At 35.6% G+C, this 15,221-nt stretch overlaps 2 protein-coding genes across 3 annotated transcripts; one reads left to right on the plus strand and one right to left on the minus strand.

Moving 5' to 3' along the window:
- Positions 1-1,158: 1,158 nt before the first annotated feature.
- LOC117318341 (sterile alpha motif domain-containing protein 9-like) lies at positions 1,159-7,920 on the plus strand. 2 transcript variants are annotated; one of them, XR_004530336.1, is made up of 4 exons: positions 1,159-4,276; positions 4,516-4,623; positions 5,201-7,587; positions 7,666-7,920. XR_004530336.1 is itself a non-coding variant. In XM_033873342.1 (3 exons), exons 1-2 carry the CDS (start codon positions 2,126-2,128, stop codon positions 4,600-4,602), a joined length of 2,238 nt encoding a protein of 745 aa, XP_033729233.1. In that variant the 5' UTR covers positions 1,159-2,125; the 3' UTR covers positions 4,603-4,623; positions 5,201-7,920. The 2 variants fall into 2 exon arrangements, 1 of the variants encoding a protein (XP_033729233.1); XM_033873342.1 differs by having other exon boundaries at positions 5,201-7,920.
- A 1,379-nt stretch (positions 7,921-9,299) lies between these two features.
- Positions 9,300-15,215, minus strand: LOC117318342 (eukaryotic translation initiation factor 6). Its single transcript, XM_033873343.1, has 7 exons — positions 14,973-15,215; positions 13,767-13,852; positions 13,119-13,294; positions 12,534-12,644; positions 10,815-10,880; positions 10,422-10,603; positions 9,300-9,816 (listed from the first exon to the last, which is right to left on the minus strand). Exons 1-7 carry the CDS (start codon positions 15,077-15,079, stop codon positions 9,807-9,809), a joined length of 738 nt encoding a protein of 245 aa, XP_033729234.1. The 5' UTR covers positions 15,080-15,215; the 3' UTR covers positions 9,300-9,806.
- Between the last annotated feature and the right edge of the window lie 6 nt (positions 15,216-15,221).

Raw genomic sequence — 15,221 nt, forward strand, 5'->3', positions numbered from 1 at the left:
TTCAGCCTGTTCATTTGTTCATTGATTACAATGACAACAGCTCCGAAAATAAAGAAACCTGGCTTGGTAGGAACGCCATGCATTTCGCATCAGCATGTATGAATGATAGAACTAATGGAACTATTCATTTTGGTATAAAAGGTTTGACAGAGGTTGGTCAGGGGAAAGGAGAAATTGTTGGCATATCAATCGATAGAGACAAATGTAAAAGCGCAATCAAACTGTGTTTGCGAGAGCGATTTTTCGATGACCAGATAGAAATGGCATGGAAATGCATGCGACCTCCTCAATTCATTCGCGTGGTTGAATCAGGCAGGAACCTTGCTTGCTTTGTGGTGGAGATTGATGTGGTACCACATGCTGCGTTATTAGAAGACGAAGCGATTTTTGTCCGAGAAACAAGTGCGACTGAAAGCAAGCCAATTCTACTACGGTTCAAAGAGGACATTGCAATCCCAGAAATTCAGAACGAAGAACAAATACGACAATACATGAAAGTCAAAAGCAGGCTTCAGAAACAACGCAAAGATGAAGAGGAGAAGCCAAAATCCATCCAAGTGAATGAAGATTTGAGACAAAAATTTCTAAATGTGTTTTCAGGTGGTGATTCTTTCCTGGCAGAAGAAACATACAACATAATTATAGCAAGTCCTGGTGATGAAAATTTGAAAGAGGAATTAGAAGAAAACAATTTAGATTTTGTACAAGCTCTGGATCCATATGCAGTATTTGACTTCGGTTCTTCCACGGAGCCTGATTCGTTGTACAATTATATAGAAGAAAAGAAGGGACAAGTCTTAAAGGTTATGACGACTGATAACTTTGACAAAGAAAGCGACGAAAACAAGCTTAACTCTGATAGTCAATTTCATGTGATGGAAGATCTTCGATGTTCATCATTGCAAACATGGGTATTCGCCAACGGATATGACAGAATGCAGAAGGATGAAATGTGTACTTACGACTGGAAACAAAAAAGAAGCGAGGGTTTTAAGGAAGCTTTGCGCTACTGCTATAATGATATCCCAAAGGGACGATCGTTAGCAATACTTCTTTTGCTTTCAAAAAACTATGACATCATGCTAGAAGCAGTGGATCCTTCTGGCACCAACGGAAGACATTGCAAACCATTGGATTGCAGAATTACTTCATAGAAATAGCGTTGACAAAGAAGTTATCCGTGACAGATGTATCATAGGAATGCCCTGGGAACAAGTGAACGAAATGGTTTGTCAAGTCGTTGCGCCAGCGCTAAGTACCATTTGTCAAATACCACTTTCAACTGGAGCATATTGCCCATTGAAAAATAAAGTTCGAAATGAACTATGTGACTTGGATATTCTAAGTCAGCAGGAATGTGATGACAGTGATCTACTGGAAGATACAACTAAAAAAAACGAGCTATTCAGAAAAGTTCAGGAAGCCTTCTATCACGGAGAGCAGCCAAGTTGGTGGAACTACTGGTTCGGAGAAGATCAAATTTGCCGTCGATCAAAGCACGACACCCTGAAAAAATATGTGATGGAAGCATTGCATAGGCGGAACACCGGAGAGGACAAAGTGGCTGTTGTAACCTTGATACACCAACCTGGATCTGGCGGCACGACAGCAGCAAGACAGATTTTGTGGGATTTAAAAAAGGAATTTCGATGTTGCGTCGTAAAAAAAGTTACAGACCAGACGTGATCAAATAATCTATCTGAGAAACTATGAAGAAATTAATTCTGCTAAGCCCCCGGTAGTTTTACTGGACAACTGTGACGAAGAAGGTGTACTTAATCTCCATGCTACATTGGAAAGACGAGCACGGGAAGCATCAATTCGATCGGAGCAAAGCATTCTAACCTACTGCGTCTTGTTGGTATGTACGAGAAGAACCAATTTACCAAAATCAGTGAAAGAGCACACTGTTCTTATTCGGCAAGAGCTGGAACAAAAAGAGCTGACATGGTTTCAGAGAAAGGCAAGTGTACTGGAACGGCGATTCAAAGATAAAGAAGGCGTTGACCCTAGGCTTCTTATTTCATTCAATATTTTGAAAGAAAATTTCAATTTTGAATACATCAAAGGTATCGTAAAGCAATATGCAGATGGAATTGAGTCGCAAGAAGAGAAAGAATTGCTGATGTATTTATCATTGATGAATACTTACGACATGGATTTCCAACCTTTGCCTATCAGTGCATTTGATGCTTTAATGGATGTGAAATTTGGAGGTAAAGAATCTTATGGACTAGCGCTATCACATCGCCGACAGAAACGCGACAGGCAATGGGAGACTAAACTTAGCGCGGAGTTGAAAGTACTGCTGAACGTCTCATCAAGAAGTGGACAAGGTAGCAACCTTAGAGCACTGTCAATAATCAATCCTTTGTTTGCGAAAGAAATATTTCAGCACCTTAAACAAGAAGCAAGTACTAGTTCTATCATGCTACAATTCCTACGGTCTAAAGTATTCAAAAGGCAGAATGGACCTGTTGACCAAGTCATTCGAGTAGTCAAAGATGTATTAAAGAAAAGAGAGGCACTAGAAAATGGTAGAAGACAGAAGTTTTCACGGATTTTGACAGTGATCATGAGCGAAGAAGATACTGAGAGAGCCGTTAGTGTCCTGAAGAAAGGCTTTGAGATGACAGAGGATCCCATGATTGCTCAACAAATCGCACGATTGTACATATACAGCAAGAACTGGGGAATGGCAACCGAATATGCTATTAAAGCTACGCAACTCCGACCAAACAACTCATATCTCTGGGACACGTATGGTCAAGTATTCAAGGCACAAGTATTTGATCAATATGAATCGTGCATAACTAATCAGGCATTGTCGCTCGAGGATACGTGCAATATAATTCAAGTTGCAATGAAGGGGATTGAGAAGTTCCATAAAGAGCAGGATCAAAGTCAACACGACAACAAAACATCCCCGAATGATCCCGGCTATTTTGGGGAGGTCCAACTCATCATTTTATTGATGAAGGTTTTGAATTTTTCACCTTTTGATAAAGATGTGCTTCATCGATTCGTTGTTGAAAGCACTTTTGAACCACCGTCGCTCTCCGTTTTAGATGATGGAAGTAGAGACACCCTCAAAAAGTTGCAAGGGTTCACCGAGAGTGCAATGAGAAAGATAGAAGAAAGGTCATCACAACTGAAGGAAAATGTAACCAGTTCAATTTTCCGTGACAAGAAAGGTTTTCCAGATGAAAGTTTGGCAGTTCTGCGGGAGAATGTAGACATGCTTTTTGGAGAATGCACAGACGTTGTACCGTCACATCTTTCTCCTTTAGAGAGCGCAGATTTTAGAAGAAGAAGAGTGAAACGATTGGGTGGACGTTCGTTGTCCTCATTGTTGAGATACCTACGACAAGACAATGGCAATGGCAGCTGTTTAAGACAACTGGAAATCATGTTTTCCCACCTGACAATGAATATCTCATCTGCTTGCCCAGAGCCATTTGACACTGTTATGCTCATCAGTGTTGCATTGGCTATGAGGATCCATAGTAAAAAGGAAAGTGTAACGACAAAAATTCCTAATATCTTGGACCTTACAAAGCGTATGTACGATACAGAGTGCAAGTCAGAAAACGAATTTCCGTATTTAGAAATCTTCTTGTACCTTGTGATGTTCCATTGGCCAACGCCAAGCAGAAAAAGTAAGAACATATGTCCAGTTGGAACGATCCGTGAAGCCATCAAACGCTGGAAAATAGCATTCCAAACAAATCACCCACGACAAAGAGATGAAGGTAATCCACACAGAAAAAAAGAAACAACATATTTCTTTCTCGGAAAGGACCATGAAAGTGACGAAATTGTCTATTATGAGGAACTTCACAATCGCCATGGTAGCATGTACTTCAAGGGTGACGAGATATGGCAAGATCCAAATGTCGTACATAAGCTTCAACGCCTGGAAGGAACTTTAGTTGGAGATGGTTTGGAGGTTCTGATAAGGATAGAGACAGAATCCGGTAACAAAGAAGCTTTGACTGTCCCAACAGCGATGCCAATAGGCCAAAGGTCACTTTGGCAAAAGAAAGTTTTTTTCTACCTTGGATTTTCTTGGGCCGGTCCGAAGGCATTTGATGTGTCATCAGACGATCGTCAGAGTCTAATTTCAAATTCAATTCAGAGCCACGACCGAATGGGAATGGCGCGTATTAGGTCATCATCAGTCCTTCCAGATCCAACTCAGAGAATTGAAGAAATAGGCCGGCGTTTAAGAAAGATAGAACAGCTGAAGAAAAAGAGGAACCGTAGCAAAATAGAGGTAAATTTTCCGTTGCTTCCATATGTTTCAATTCGTTACGTAATAAAAGAAAGATATTCTTTCATGTTGAATATGCAATATGCAATATGGATAGGTTTTTTTAAATAGGTATACGTTGTTTAATTTGTTTCTTTACGAAACTATTCTGCTTCACCCATTATTGTTAAAAGCTAACGGAGGTCGTGAATTTTCGATATTCTCTATTTTGTCCGTTGGATTATCTAGACTTTGTATTTCAGGATAATGTAATACGCGAGGAAAATGCTTTGCGGTCGAAATTAAAGGAGCTTCTTTCTACAATAGAGGATATGTTTGGAGGAACGTGAAATGGTAAATAAAGTGATTTGGTGAGTAACTCAATGAAGTGTTTTGGAATATTGTCGGTTTATTGATTGATTTTAACATATTTAAGGGCGTTAATGAAGCAAGTGGATTTGGCACAAGTTATTTCAACATTACAAAGGCCCTCCACTCTACGATAAATTCTACATAAATTCATAAATTGAGAAACAACATAATCTGATCACAATGAATACAATTTTTTCGTGCATTATTATACAATACTAGTAATATGAATTCACTCCATCAAATTTCTACGCTTATATATATATACAACTGGCATCCCGGCCGTGTGTAAACTATCCGATATATCTTTGGTTTCATCCTTTGGAAATGGAAGGGACTAGTATTTTATAATCTTTGGATCATCAACATTACCTGGTCTAGACATGTAACCAACATATATGCATTAACAGTCATAAATTCACCTATTCCATTAATCGAGTAACAATTTTATGAAAACTACGTTTAGTTAGATTATCGATACTCGGAAAGATAATCAAGCGAAAATCAATGAAAGTCCAGGTTTTTGGTTTTATGTTTGGTTTTTTTCCCTTCAACTTTTTTGATATCTCTCCTTTGTAGGTGTACCGTTCTAAAGTGGATTGAAAAACTGACAAGACTGCATAAGCATAGCAACCATACATCTATGTATTTCCTGGCGTTGAGGTCACTATAATCGTGTAAAACATGACATTGTGTTAGATTAACGATTTCAATTGTGTGTGGATAATCTCAATACAGTTTCTGACGTATTTGTCATTGTTTTGTGGTTTGGGTAATGTACATAACTGTTTTGCACCGTTATACGCCCAATCTACAATTCAAATCACCTGGGACTAAAGGTTGATCTTTCAGAGGAAGTGATATGAATGATGAAAAAAAAAGTTATGGACACTTTGTATAAATATCAGATTTGAGTACAAATGTCAATGTTAATTAGTTTTGTGTAAGGTTGTCATAACGTCATCATTTCCTCAAATGGGTCAAAGTCGGACAAACAGTTACACAGTCCTACCAGTACTATAAGTACGTTAACAATACGAGTTATTACTCAAAATCGAAATATCCTTGGGACGTTGCTGATTATGATCCAGATCCAGTTCAAATGTAAACTCATTAAACATAACTTTTCCTTCGAGTATTATGATTTTGTCGACCAATTCATTAATGGACGAGTGCAACTTACATACAAGGTATGCGTGCTTTAGATAATGCTCAGTATACCCTATTACACAAAAAAAATGAAATAACTAGTGTAGTTACGACTTCACTGTGTCCCCTGGAGTATCGAGGATGCTACCAGCGGTGCCATGATACTTTAGATGTTTGATGCATAGGTGCTTAGCACGTTTATAAGTATAGAGAAAATGTATTAGTCTATAATCGGTTTTGGACTTATAAACGTGCTAAGTACCTATGTTTGATGTTAATAAATTAATTTTGTCTTCCTCCGTCTAAAATTAATGCAAATTCTTTCCAAACATGGCCTCTTTACACTCGCTTCATTCCAGTTGTGTCTGTGATTCTTAGTCCATTATGTTATGAATTTGAAAGACAAATGTTATATAGTCTACGAGTTGTGTAGCTGTCCATATTCTTTTTCCATTTCACACTCAATTTTGCTTGATGTAAGCGTCACGTGCATACCCCGTGTTTCAGTTATGATATACACAGGGACTTGACACGAATTCCCAACCCACGGTCTATGTATTGTATTGTATTGTAATAAACACCAAAACAGACAAGTAAACTGTCTAATTTCCCAGGCGATTCGCCCTTTTATCAAGACAAACGTAAATTACAAACGACCACACGCAAAGAACATAAATAGTTACATAAAGACCGTAGGTTGGGAATTCTCGTCAAGTCCCTCTGATGATACACATCTACTGTATTTATGAATTAAGATTTAATTTGTTATAGAAATATGGACTTCATTAAAGTGTTGTTATTCATATTTTACTGAAAATGTGTATCGTAAAAGTTATATTTTTAAATGTTTGTAACAGGAATATGGACTTCATTACAGAAAATGTGTATGGTTGAGGTTACATCTTTTATTTTTTTGTAACTTAAGGCGGATTTCTTTCCGTCATCTATCATAATTTACATCAAACATACCAAACGGACATACGTTCGCCAAAAATATGTTTGTCATTGTATGAAGCAGATGTTGTATTATTACATTTGATCAAAGTTAAAATGATGTTAACATGTGTGTGTATGTCTTATATAAAGCACAGGGACCTGAGAATTCTCAGGTCCCTCTGATATACGTACAGCAATGGTACTAAGCTGATATGTTGGAGTATTTTAAATGGATTCCTTATGAGGCACAAAAATAGGATGTAAAAATCACTGTCTTATCAGGATTGGCGAGAAATTTGTAATTAATTCAATTTAAAACAATCAAAAACGTACAAATACCATTTAGAAACCCTAACTTAACCAGTTAAAATTATTATTCTTTTCAATTCTTTTAACAATAAAATGACAATTTTTTTTCAGTCAGGGACATCCAAATGGGACTGAGCATGCTAAAATAATCAGTACTATTTGTAAAATTATATATTTGAAGTAACTGAAGGCTTTTGGCTAAGTATGTAAATAATATAACATAAAACTAATTGAAAACGTATGACAAAATATGAACAGCTTTGAGTATTTTTCTGTTATCAAGCTAAACTTGTATGAAAAGATTTGATTAGTTTGAAGTATTGATGATCCGTTTGAAGTATTGTACATTTTATTATAAAGCTGAACATATTTGAAAACAGGCTCATTTTGGTATCAATCTTGGCATGCTTAAAACAATGTGATCAGTTGGAAGTGTTGAACTTTTTATTATAACATTGAACATATTTGAAAAGGTATGATCATTTTGAAATACATGTATTTTAATGTTTAGTATCAGGATGACCATGCTTGAAAAGACTCAAGCATTTTGAAGTATTGATGACCATTTTGAAGTATAGTACTTTTCATCATCAAGCTGAATATGTTTGAAAAGATATGATCATTTTGGGTTTTCACTGTTTATTATCAAGCTGAACTTGTGTGACAAGATGTGATCATTTTGCAGTATTGTACTTTCAATTTTAAACATAAACATATTTGAAAAGATACAATTTCGAAATATTATACAATTTGGTATCAAGCTGACTATGCTTGAAAAAATGTGATCAGTTTGAAGTATTGTACTTTTTATTATCAACCTGAACATATTTGAAAAGATATAATCATTTTGAAATATTTGTCTGTTTAGTATTAAGCTGACCATGCTTAAAACGATCTGAACAGTTTGAAGTATTGTATTGTTTATTATCTTATTAAATCTAAACTGGTGTTAGAAATATAAATATCTTCCCAGTACAGGTACAAAGTACTATGTTCTTTAATCAGCACATATTTTAACAATTTTATGAAAATAAACACTGAAGCTTAGACCAGCATTTATTTTTTGGATCTGCTTATTTTAAAGAAGTTTTTCCCCTCTTACTATGATTGTAGGTCAATTCTCGTCATGATAGGCCTTAGTCCTTCCTCCTTCATCCCAACCTGCATCTTTCCCAATATAATGACTCTAGACCTCTTGGTTATTGAGAAGATGTTAACGGAAACAAGAGGCCCATGGGCATTATTGGTAACCCGAGTTCCGATACTGATAAATGATTTTCGCTTAAGGTAATTCTTTGAATAATCTTGGTAGTCTTTCATCCCAGCATACTACTGGCCCAATTTAATGACCCTAGACTTAAACTGCAAAGGACCATAACTATTATAATTTACCCAAGTTATTCTCAAAAGGTCAAATGGTAATTAAACTGCAGGGCCAAAATTTGTCCCATTGTCAAACTCATCTCAGATCTTAATGATATGAGGTAGCATACTCGAGATCTTAATGATATGAGGTAGCATACCAAGTTTCATAAAAAAACTGTTCATAAATAAAACTACAAAGGGCCATAACTCTGTAAGTTAGTAACAGTTGAATCGGCCTGATTGTCAACTTTTTTGAGATATAGGGCTTCATAACAAGTTTCATGAAAATCCATTCATATTTACTCAAGTTATCATGTCATGATGTGCACAAGGTCAAATGGCAATAAAACTACAAAGGACCATAACTCTGTAAGTTATAGTTGAATTGGCCTTATTGTCAAACTCATCCAGGATATTGTTGATATAAGGCTGCATAATTTTGTTTGTTTTTGTTTAACGTCCTATTAACAGCCAGCGTCATTTAAGGATGTGCCAGGTTTGTGTAGTGGAGGAAAGCCTGAGAACCCGGAGAAAAAACCACCGGGCTACGGTCAGTACCTGGTAACTGCCCCACGTAGGTTTCGAACTCGCAACCCATAGGTGGAGGACGCTGCATTAGTCTTCCATTTATATTTACCCAAATTATTGTGTGCACAAAAAAAAATTAATACACGATACTCGACAATGGATAAAATGCCATTGCAAATGGTCAACATGAGCCTTCGGCTGAAGCATTGACAGAAGGTGCTTGAGAGATGGAAGGAAGACCATTGGATGATACATCATAGCATACAACACTCACTTCCACTTTGGCATTTGATAACTAATAATAAATCCACTTTTTCAGATGGAATTAGAATCAGGACATTTAATCGGTACTTCATAACATTGATCAAATTAAAGTCACTAAACAAATTCATTATTTTTGATATTTATTTCTTCATGATTTGTCCCTTGCAGAATATGTGTAACAACAAATCTTCAAATCCATGTTTGGTACTTCATATGAAACAGGTGATACATTTAGATGATGGGTAACCAAAGATTTTAGTATTTATACAATGATGTATTCATCAATATCAATGAATCAGATCCATAGTACTTGGCATCATACATGTTACAACTAGCGATACCATGAGTAACAAGAAAGGCAACCTGACTCGTATCAACATTTCAGTAAATTGTTTATGTACATGAAACTTTCAAATACTTGGCTAACTTAACGTTTCCCTTCCGACACAGTGTCCATCCATTCTGATAACAGGTTTCTTGTGTTTCCTGAATGACATGATGTTTATACATATCAACCTAGGTTGATGTCATCACTATGTACAAAGTTTGTTTTAAATATTGGTAAGATTAAACACCAATCATTTAACAGCCTGCTGTCTGCATGTCGTATAAACGTATGCCGAGTAGTTCTGCTTTACGTCATACTGAAAAAGGAATTATTATATAGTCAGAATAATAATGTAGGTTTTAAATGATTTTTACCATATTAACAATAGAAATCTAAAGTGTGAAGATAAAGAAAGTAAAATCTTCAGAGGAGGAAAGAGGAATATATGCATTACCTTGAATTTAGTGAATAGCATTCAAAACAAAAGCAACACCATTCAATGTACATTACTATCCAACTTCATTAACTCGAACTCTGATAATTAAAGACCTTGCTTAATATTCAGTTCTAACAGTAAAATATTTATATAAGATGTACAGCTACCTCAGATATTTAGTATATTTCAAAGTTTTTCATGACCTCACTGACTTTGATATAACGAGCAAATTACTCCTGTATTTAGAATTCTAGAGTGACAATCATGGTATAGAAATATTTGCATGTCCTGAATTTTACTGTATATAGAAATAGTGAGTTTTCTCTGAATACTCGTCTCCTCACACACTACCATCTGAGCAACAAGAGTGATTTATATAAATATATATAACTAATTTTTAAATTGTTGTAGAAACAATTAAAGTTAAATTAATCGTCAAGAAAAAAAATTGATGAAGATGTGAAATGTGTTGAAGGAATACTGACCTGTCGATCAAACTTTCCCTCATTTCTGTTGTGATATTGCTAGGTTGTCTGTCACCAAGTTTAAATACACTTTCTACGACAGAGAGTTCTGTACTTGTTGTATCCAGTCCACAGAAAGCTATCCAGTCGTTAACTACCAGTCCAGCCCCTATAACATCACTGCCTCTGTTTACTGTACCAGCCTACAAGGTCAAATGATATACATGTACATGTACTTTAAATAAACTTATTTTAGTGCACTCATGTTTTAGCTCTTTCTCAAATTTAAACTGATTAGTGCAGGAATGAATTAGTGTACCCAAGATGCAATTAGTTTATATGGTGGTAATGTTTAACTTGAATATTCACACTTGATAAAGTATAACCATTTATAATACATTTATAGTTATTTACCACTAAAGGAACTTGTAAAAGTGATGACAGTTCATCCTGATCTTCTACTGTTGTTTTTGGATGAACCTGAAAATGAAAAACAAATCATTTAATTTCAAATTATTATACACTCGAGTGCATATTTGAGTTGGGCCCATCTGTTCAAAAATATAGAGTGAGCAAACACCTCAAACATTTGATATACAGAAGATTCTATTAATCTCGAAACCACATCTGCCAAGTACCATACCACACACTGTATACAGCAGATCCTCATTAATTCTAACCCGTACCACACCTATGATAAACAGTAGATCTACATTAATCCTGAAACTACTCATCTTTGATAGCCAAGGCTTCTGATTATGTTTCACTCCACGAACCCTTGGTAGATATTATAGTCGTGTTTAAACCGTCGTGCCCTGGAATCCCAGGGCATTCAATCAAATCGCATTTTACATTCAGGCTTGGTTCCGCAGGAAACAAAAATTGCGGCGCCAAGTACAGAGCTACCTTGATGACTATGTCATGGCATTTTACCTAAATACAGAAACGTACAATCTTTGGGGAAACATTCGCAGTGTTTGATCAATTTATATAAGTCATTGATCACATATCTCATCAAAATGACACAAGCCTCCATGTGTGTCTGTAAATATCACTGATGAAGTACATCGGTTACGCTCGTTTTGATTGGTCATAAATTTCATGCATAAAGGGTGATAATTTCGAATCTCCGCTAGAGGGCCAGAACTGATGAATATATCTGCCAAGGGTTCGTGGAGTGTAATGTAATCAGAAGCCATGGCTAGTGAAGATGGAAACTACTAGGCTGAGTACCATATCACACCTGTGATATACATATCACACCTGTAATATACATATCACACCTGTGATATGGAGATCTTCGTTAATTCTGAGACCACTATTCTGAGTACTGTACCACACCTGTGATACACAGTAAATTTTCGTTAATCCTGAAACCACTAGTCATTAGTCCTGAAACCACTAACCCAAGTACTTTACCACACACAGGATATACAGAAGAGCTATGTTAATGACATACACTATCAGTGTTAATTCTCGGTTATATAACATGTGATGTAGTCAATCAGAGAACCCTCGACTATCTTTTCACCAATTATGAAATGGTCATACTCAAATCTACTATGATCTACCACCTTTGCTGTGAACCTTACCAGTAATTTGTGAGCCAGACTAGTAATAAAAGTGTCATATTGTATCAATTCAAAGTCATATAATCATTAAATCCAGTAACTGCTTATCAGAATATAAGTACTTATTCATGTGTGCAGTCCATCCTTGATAATATATTCACCAATAACCTGGCTGTTGTATTACTACATATCAAACCAGTTGTCTGGGCAACAGAAGTTATATTAATTTAGATATGTTAGGGAATCAATCCTAGCTTCTTCTTATGCTGTGAATGGTGGTGTCTGGATTAATGAGGCTTGGCTCTGTATGTATCTGTGTATGTAACTGTATATGTGAATTACTTGAACATTATTAATGTTCTTTTCATTTGAAAGTAATGCTTGTTTTTAACCTTAATGCAGTTTTAACTTATGTCCCAAATGAAACTACAAAAACAAACAATGACTTCTTGTGACACAAAATCTTTCAAAATTACATGCAAATAATATTGTACATTTGATAGTTTTACATTTCATATTAAAAAAATAAACAAAACCTATGAATCCTGTATTGATGACTCACCAGGCCTCCTTGATTACTGATAGCACAGTAACTCCCAACCAGGACATTCTCTGCCACTGTCTGTCTGAATACTTCTGTCTTCAGTGTGTCTGCGATGATTTCTTCTGTTTCCTAAGAAAATCATATCCAAATAATTAGTTAAATAGTGCATTGTTTTCTGACATAGAATTGTTATCTGATTTACAAACACAAAAGCTAGATATCATCAATGATCAAACATATCATGACGCTATAAAACGCAAACAATTATACAAGAGTATAATGTATAAAGACATACTGGAAAGGTAAATTTTGAAACTATAACATTAGTATATCTAAGTATACTATCACAGTACTAGCCTGATGTTGGGAGTATGTAAATACATTAAATTAACAATTGCAGTCATAGTATATATTCATAGTTAGCTAAAATGACACCCAAGGAAAAAAATTGATTTGGTATCAGAGAAATAATTTTTAAGAAACAAACCAAAATACTTTTTTTCCCTTCAACATTTTTAAGCTTGTGTATATACACGTTATATTAATAAGCTCGAATCAAATTGGATGTAAAGAAGAAACAGCTAGCGAAAAAGTTCAACTCACTCTGTCCAGATCTGGATGTACAAGTGCAACATAGTCATTACACGTTACAACATTACCAAGAGCAGATAATCTCTCCTCAACACGCTGGACAGAAACACTGTCTGGGAGAGAATTACGTATGTGCTGAAGTTCCTGATCTGTTGTTGTACTTGGTACCAACAAACCGTGCCTGTTTCCTGCAACAGTGAGGAATACATGTAAAATTCTTAATAGGCATTTATAAATAGGTGAATTACATAAATAGTTCCTGCACAAAGATGGCCAGATTGCTGTAACAAAATACTGAAAACAGGTACAAAAGTTGTTATCTAGCGTACTGAGACTTCATCATACACATCCTTTTTTGAAAGGCTTATATCATATTACAATAAAGTCAGTGTATGATTGTTAAATATACAAGATGGCCATACTCCACAATTTGTATCCAATATCAGTACCACATAGCATTATAAAAATGTGTAATTTCTCTTCAGTATATGGGCATGCACACAGACATAGATTGAGATCAGATATATTAAAGTTTCAGAGAGTGAAAAAATATCCCTAGGTCTCTTGGAATAAGGATACAAATTTTAAATATAAAGGAATGTTTATTATGTCTACCAGTATATAATCAAAAGAACAGTACTTGTGTATGTTCAAACTTACCAACACACATTCTTCCAATTATTCTACATCCTGCTAAAGAGACATGGACAACTGGGATAGCTTCCGACAACTCTCCTTCAAATACACTGTAAAAAAATAATGGTAAAAATGCATAATAAATTATAATATGCCACATATCATTAACTTTAAGAAAATTTGGAACAGCAGAATTCTATGGAATATAAAAGAACACAGACTAGGGGCTTGGTAATTTGATAAATAAATACTGAAACTTTTTTTATGATTTATATTTGCTATTGTCATGCAAATCAGGTAAATTTTTCTCAGAATTATTTAACAGACATAGTATAATTTCTTCTATACATTTTAATTTTCATGATATGTTTTCGTGATTTAACAATATCCTTGAAAAATAAGAAAAAAACTTGAAAATAACAACCTTTGTAGACACTGATTGAGATGTAATATAAGGTACCGGGTAGGTATTATACATGTCAACTTCAAGGCAAATTTATTTTGTCTATATCATCGAATGGTGTCAGATAATTTGTGTTTATATAGCAAATTCTGATGTTTTGTGAACCTTTTAAAAATAGGGTACTAGCCGATTAACAGGCCAATATCATATTTTATAAGGCCCATTAAACATCGGAAACCTTTCAAATACACATGGAGTATGCTATATGTGTAGCGGAACTGGACCTGGTCATCATCGTTCGGCAACTTGAACATGGGTTCCGAGTTATTAGGTCTTTGGGGTCAAAGACTTTAAAAGAGAGGGAAGAGTGTAGCAGAACTGGATCGGGTCGATCATCAGCGATCAGGTAGCTCAATTTGTAGAACATCTGGCTAGTGAATGGAAGTGCCAGGTTCGAACCCTGGTCTGTCCGTGCATCCCCCCCCCCCCCCCCCCCCCCCCCCTCTTACATATGAATGGTGTTTGGGTTTTAATATGGAACATCTGATGACCTGGACAAGATACTTCAGCTTAGCAAAATAATTTCTTTTCTGTGTACATCATATCACTTTCCTTGCACATAACAGCAGTTTTAAATGTGAAATATTTCCAAACAGAATGTAAATTCTACATTTATTCGGACGTTGACATCACTTTATGATTATAAACGGTACCCCAATCAATTTAATAAATCAAAACAAGTCCATGACTACTGTGTACTTCTTGACTTTCGTTTTGACTGAGAGCACGTTGTCTAACAAGAACATCGATATATATCAGTATATTACCTGTAAAAGTTCTCAGACCCTCCTATTGCAACCAGACAATAACTGTTTGTGAGTTTGGAGAAAACTCCAACTTCATTATTTCCCTCGAACTGTGCGCGGATAGCCATAATTCCAAAATGAAATCGAAACTTGAAAAAGAGAGCTCCTAATGTGCGAGTGATTGTGAAATCGTTTTTTGATTTCACAGAGACGATGTCATGCTTTAGGACACAGCGTTGTGCAAGAGGAGGTCTACGTCATCAATTTATG

The sequence above is a fragment of the Pecten maximus genome, unplaced genomic scaffold (assembly GCF_902652985.1).
Source record: "Pecten maximus unplaced genomic scaffold, xPecMax1.1, whole genome shotgun sequence".
Classification (NCBI taxonomy): Eukaryota; Metazoa; Mollusca; class Bivalvia; order Pectinida; family Pectinidae; genus Pecten; species Pecten maximus.

Excerpts from the sequence above, each read along its gene's own strand:
- LOC117318342 (XM_033873343.1), bottom strand. The coding sequence starts at position 15,079 with ATGGCTATCCGCGCACAGTTCGAGGGAAATAATGAAGTTGGAGTTTTC. Across the intron at positions 13,853-14,972 it reads GGGTCTGAGAACTTTTACAG|TGTATTTGAAGGAGAGTTGT; the intron begins GTAATATACTGA and ends ATTTTTTTACAG. Across the intron at positions 12,645-13,118 it reads TACATCCAGATCTGGACAGA|GAAACAGAAGAAATCATCGC; the intron begins GTGAGTTGAACT and ends TGATTTTCTTAG.
- LOC117318341 (XM_033873342.1), top strand. The coding sequence starts at position 2,126 with ATGTATTTATCATTGATGAATACTTACGACATGGATTTCCAACCTTTG. Across the intron at positions 4,277-4,515 it reads GGAACCGTAGCAAAATAGAG|GATAATGTAATACGCGAGGA; the intron begins GTAAATTTTCCG and ends TTTGTATTTCAG.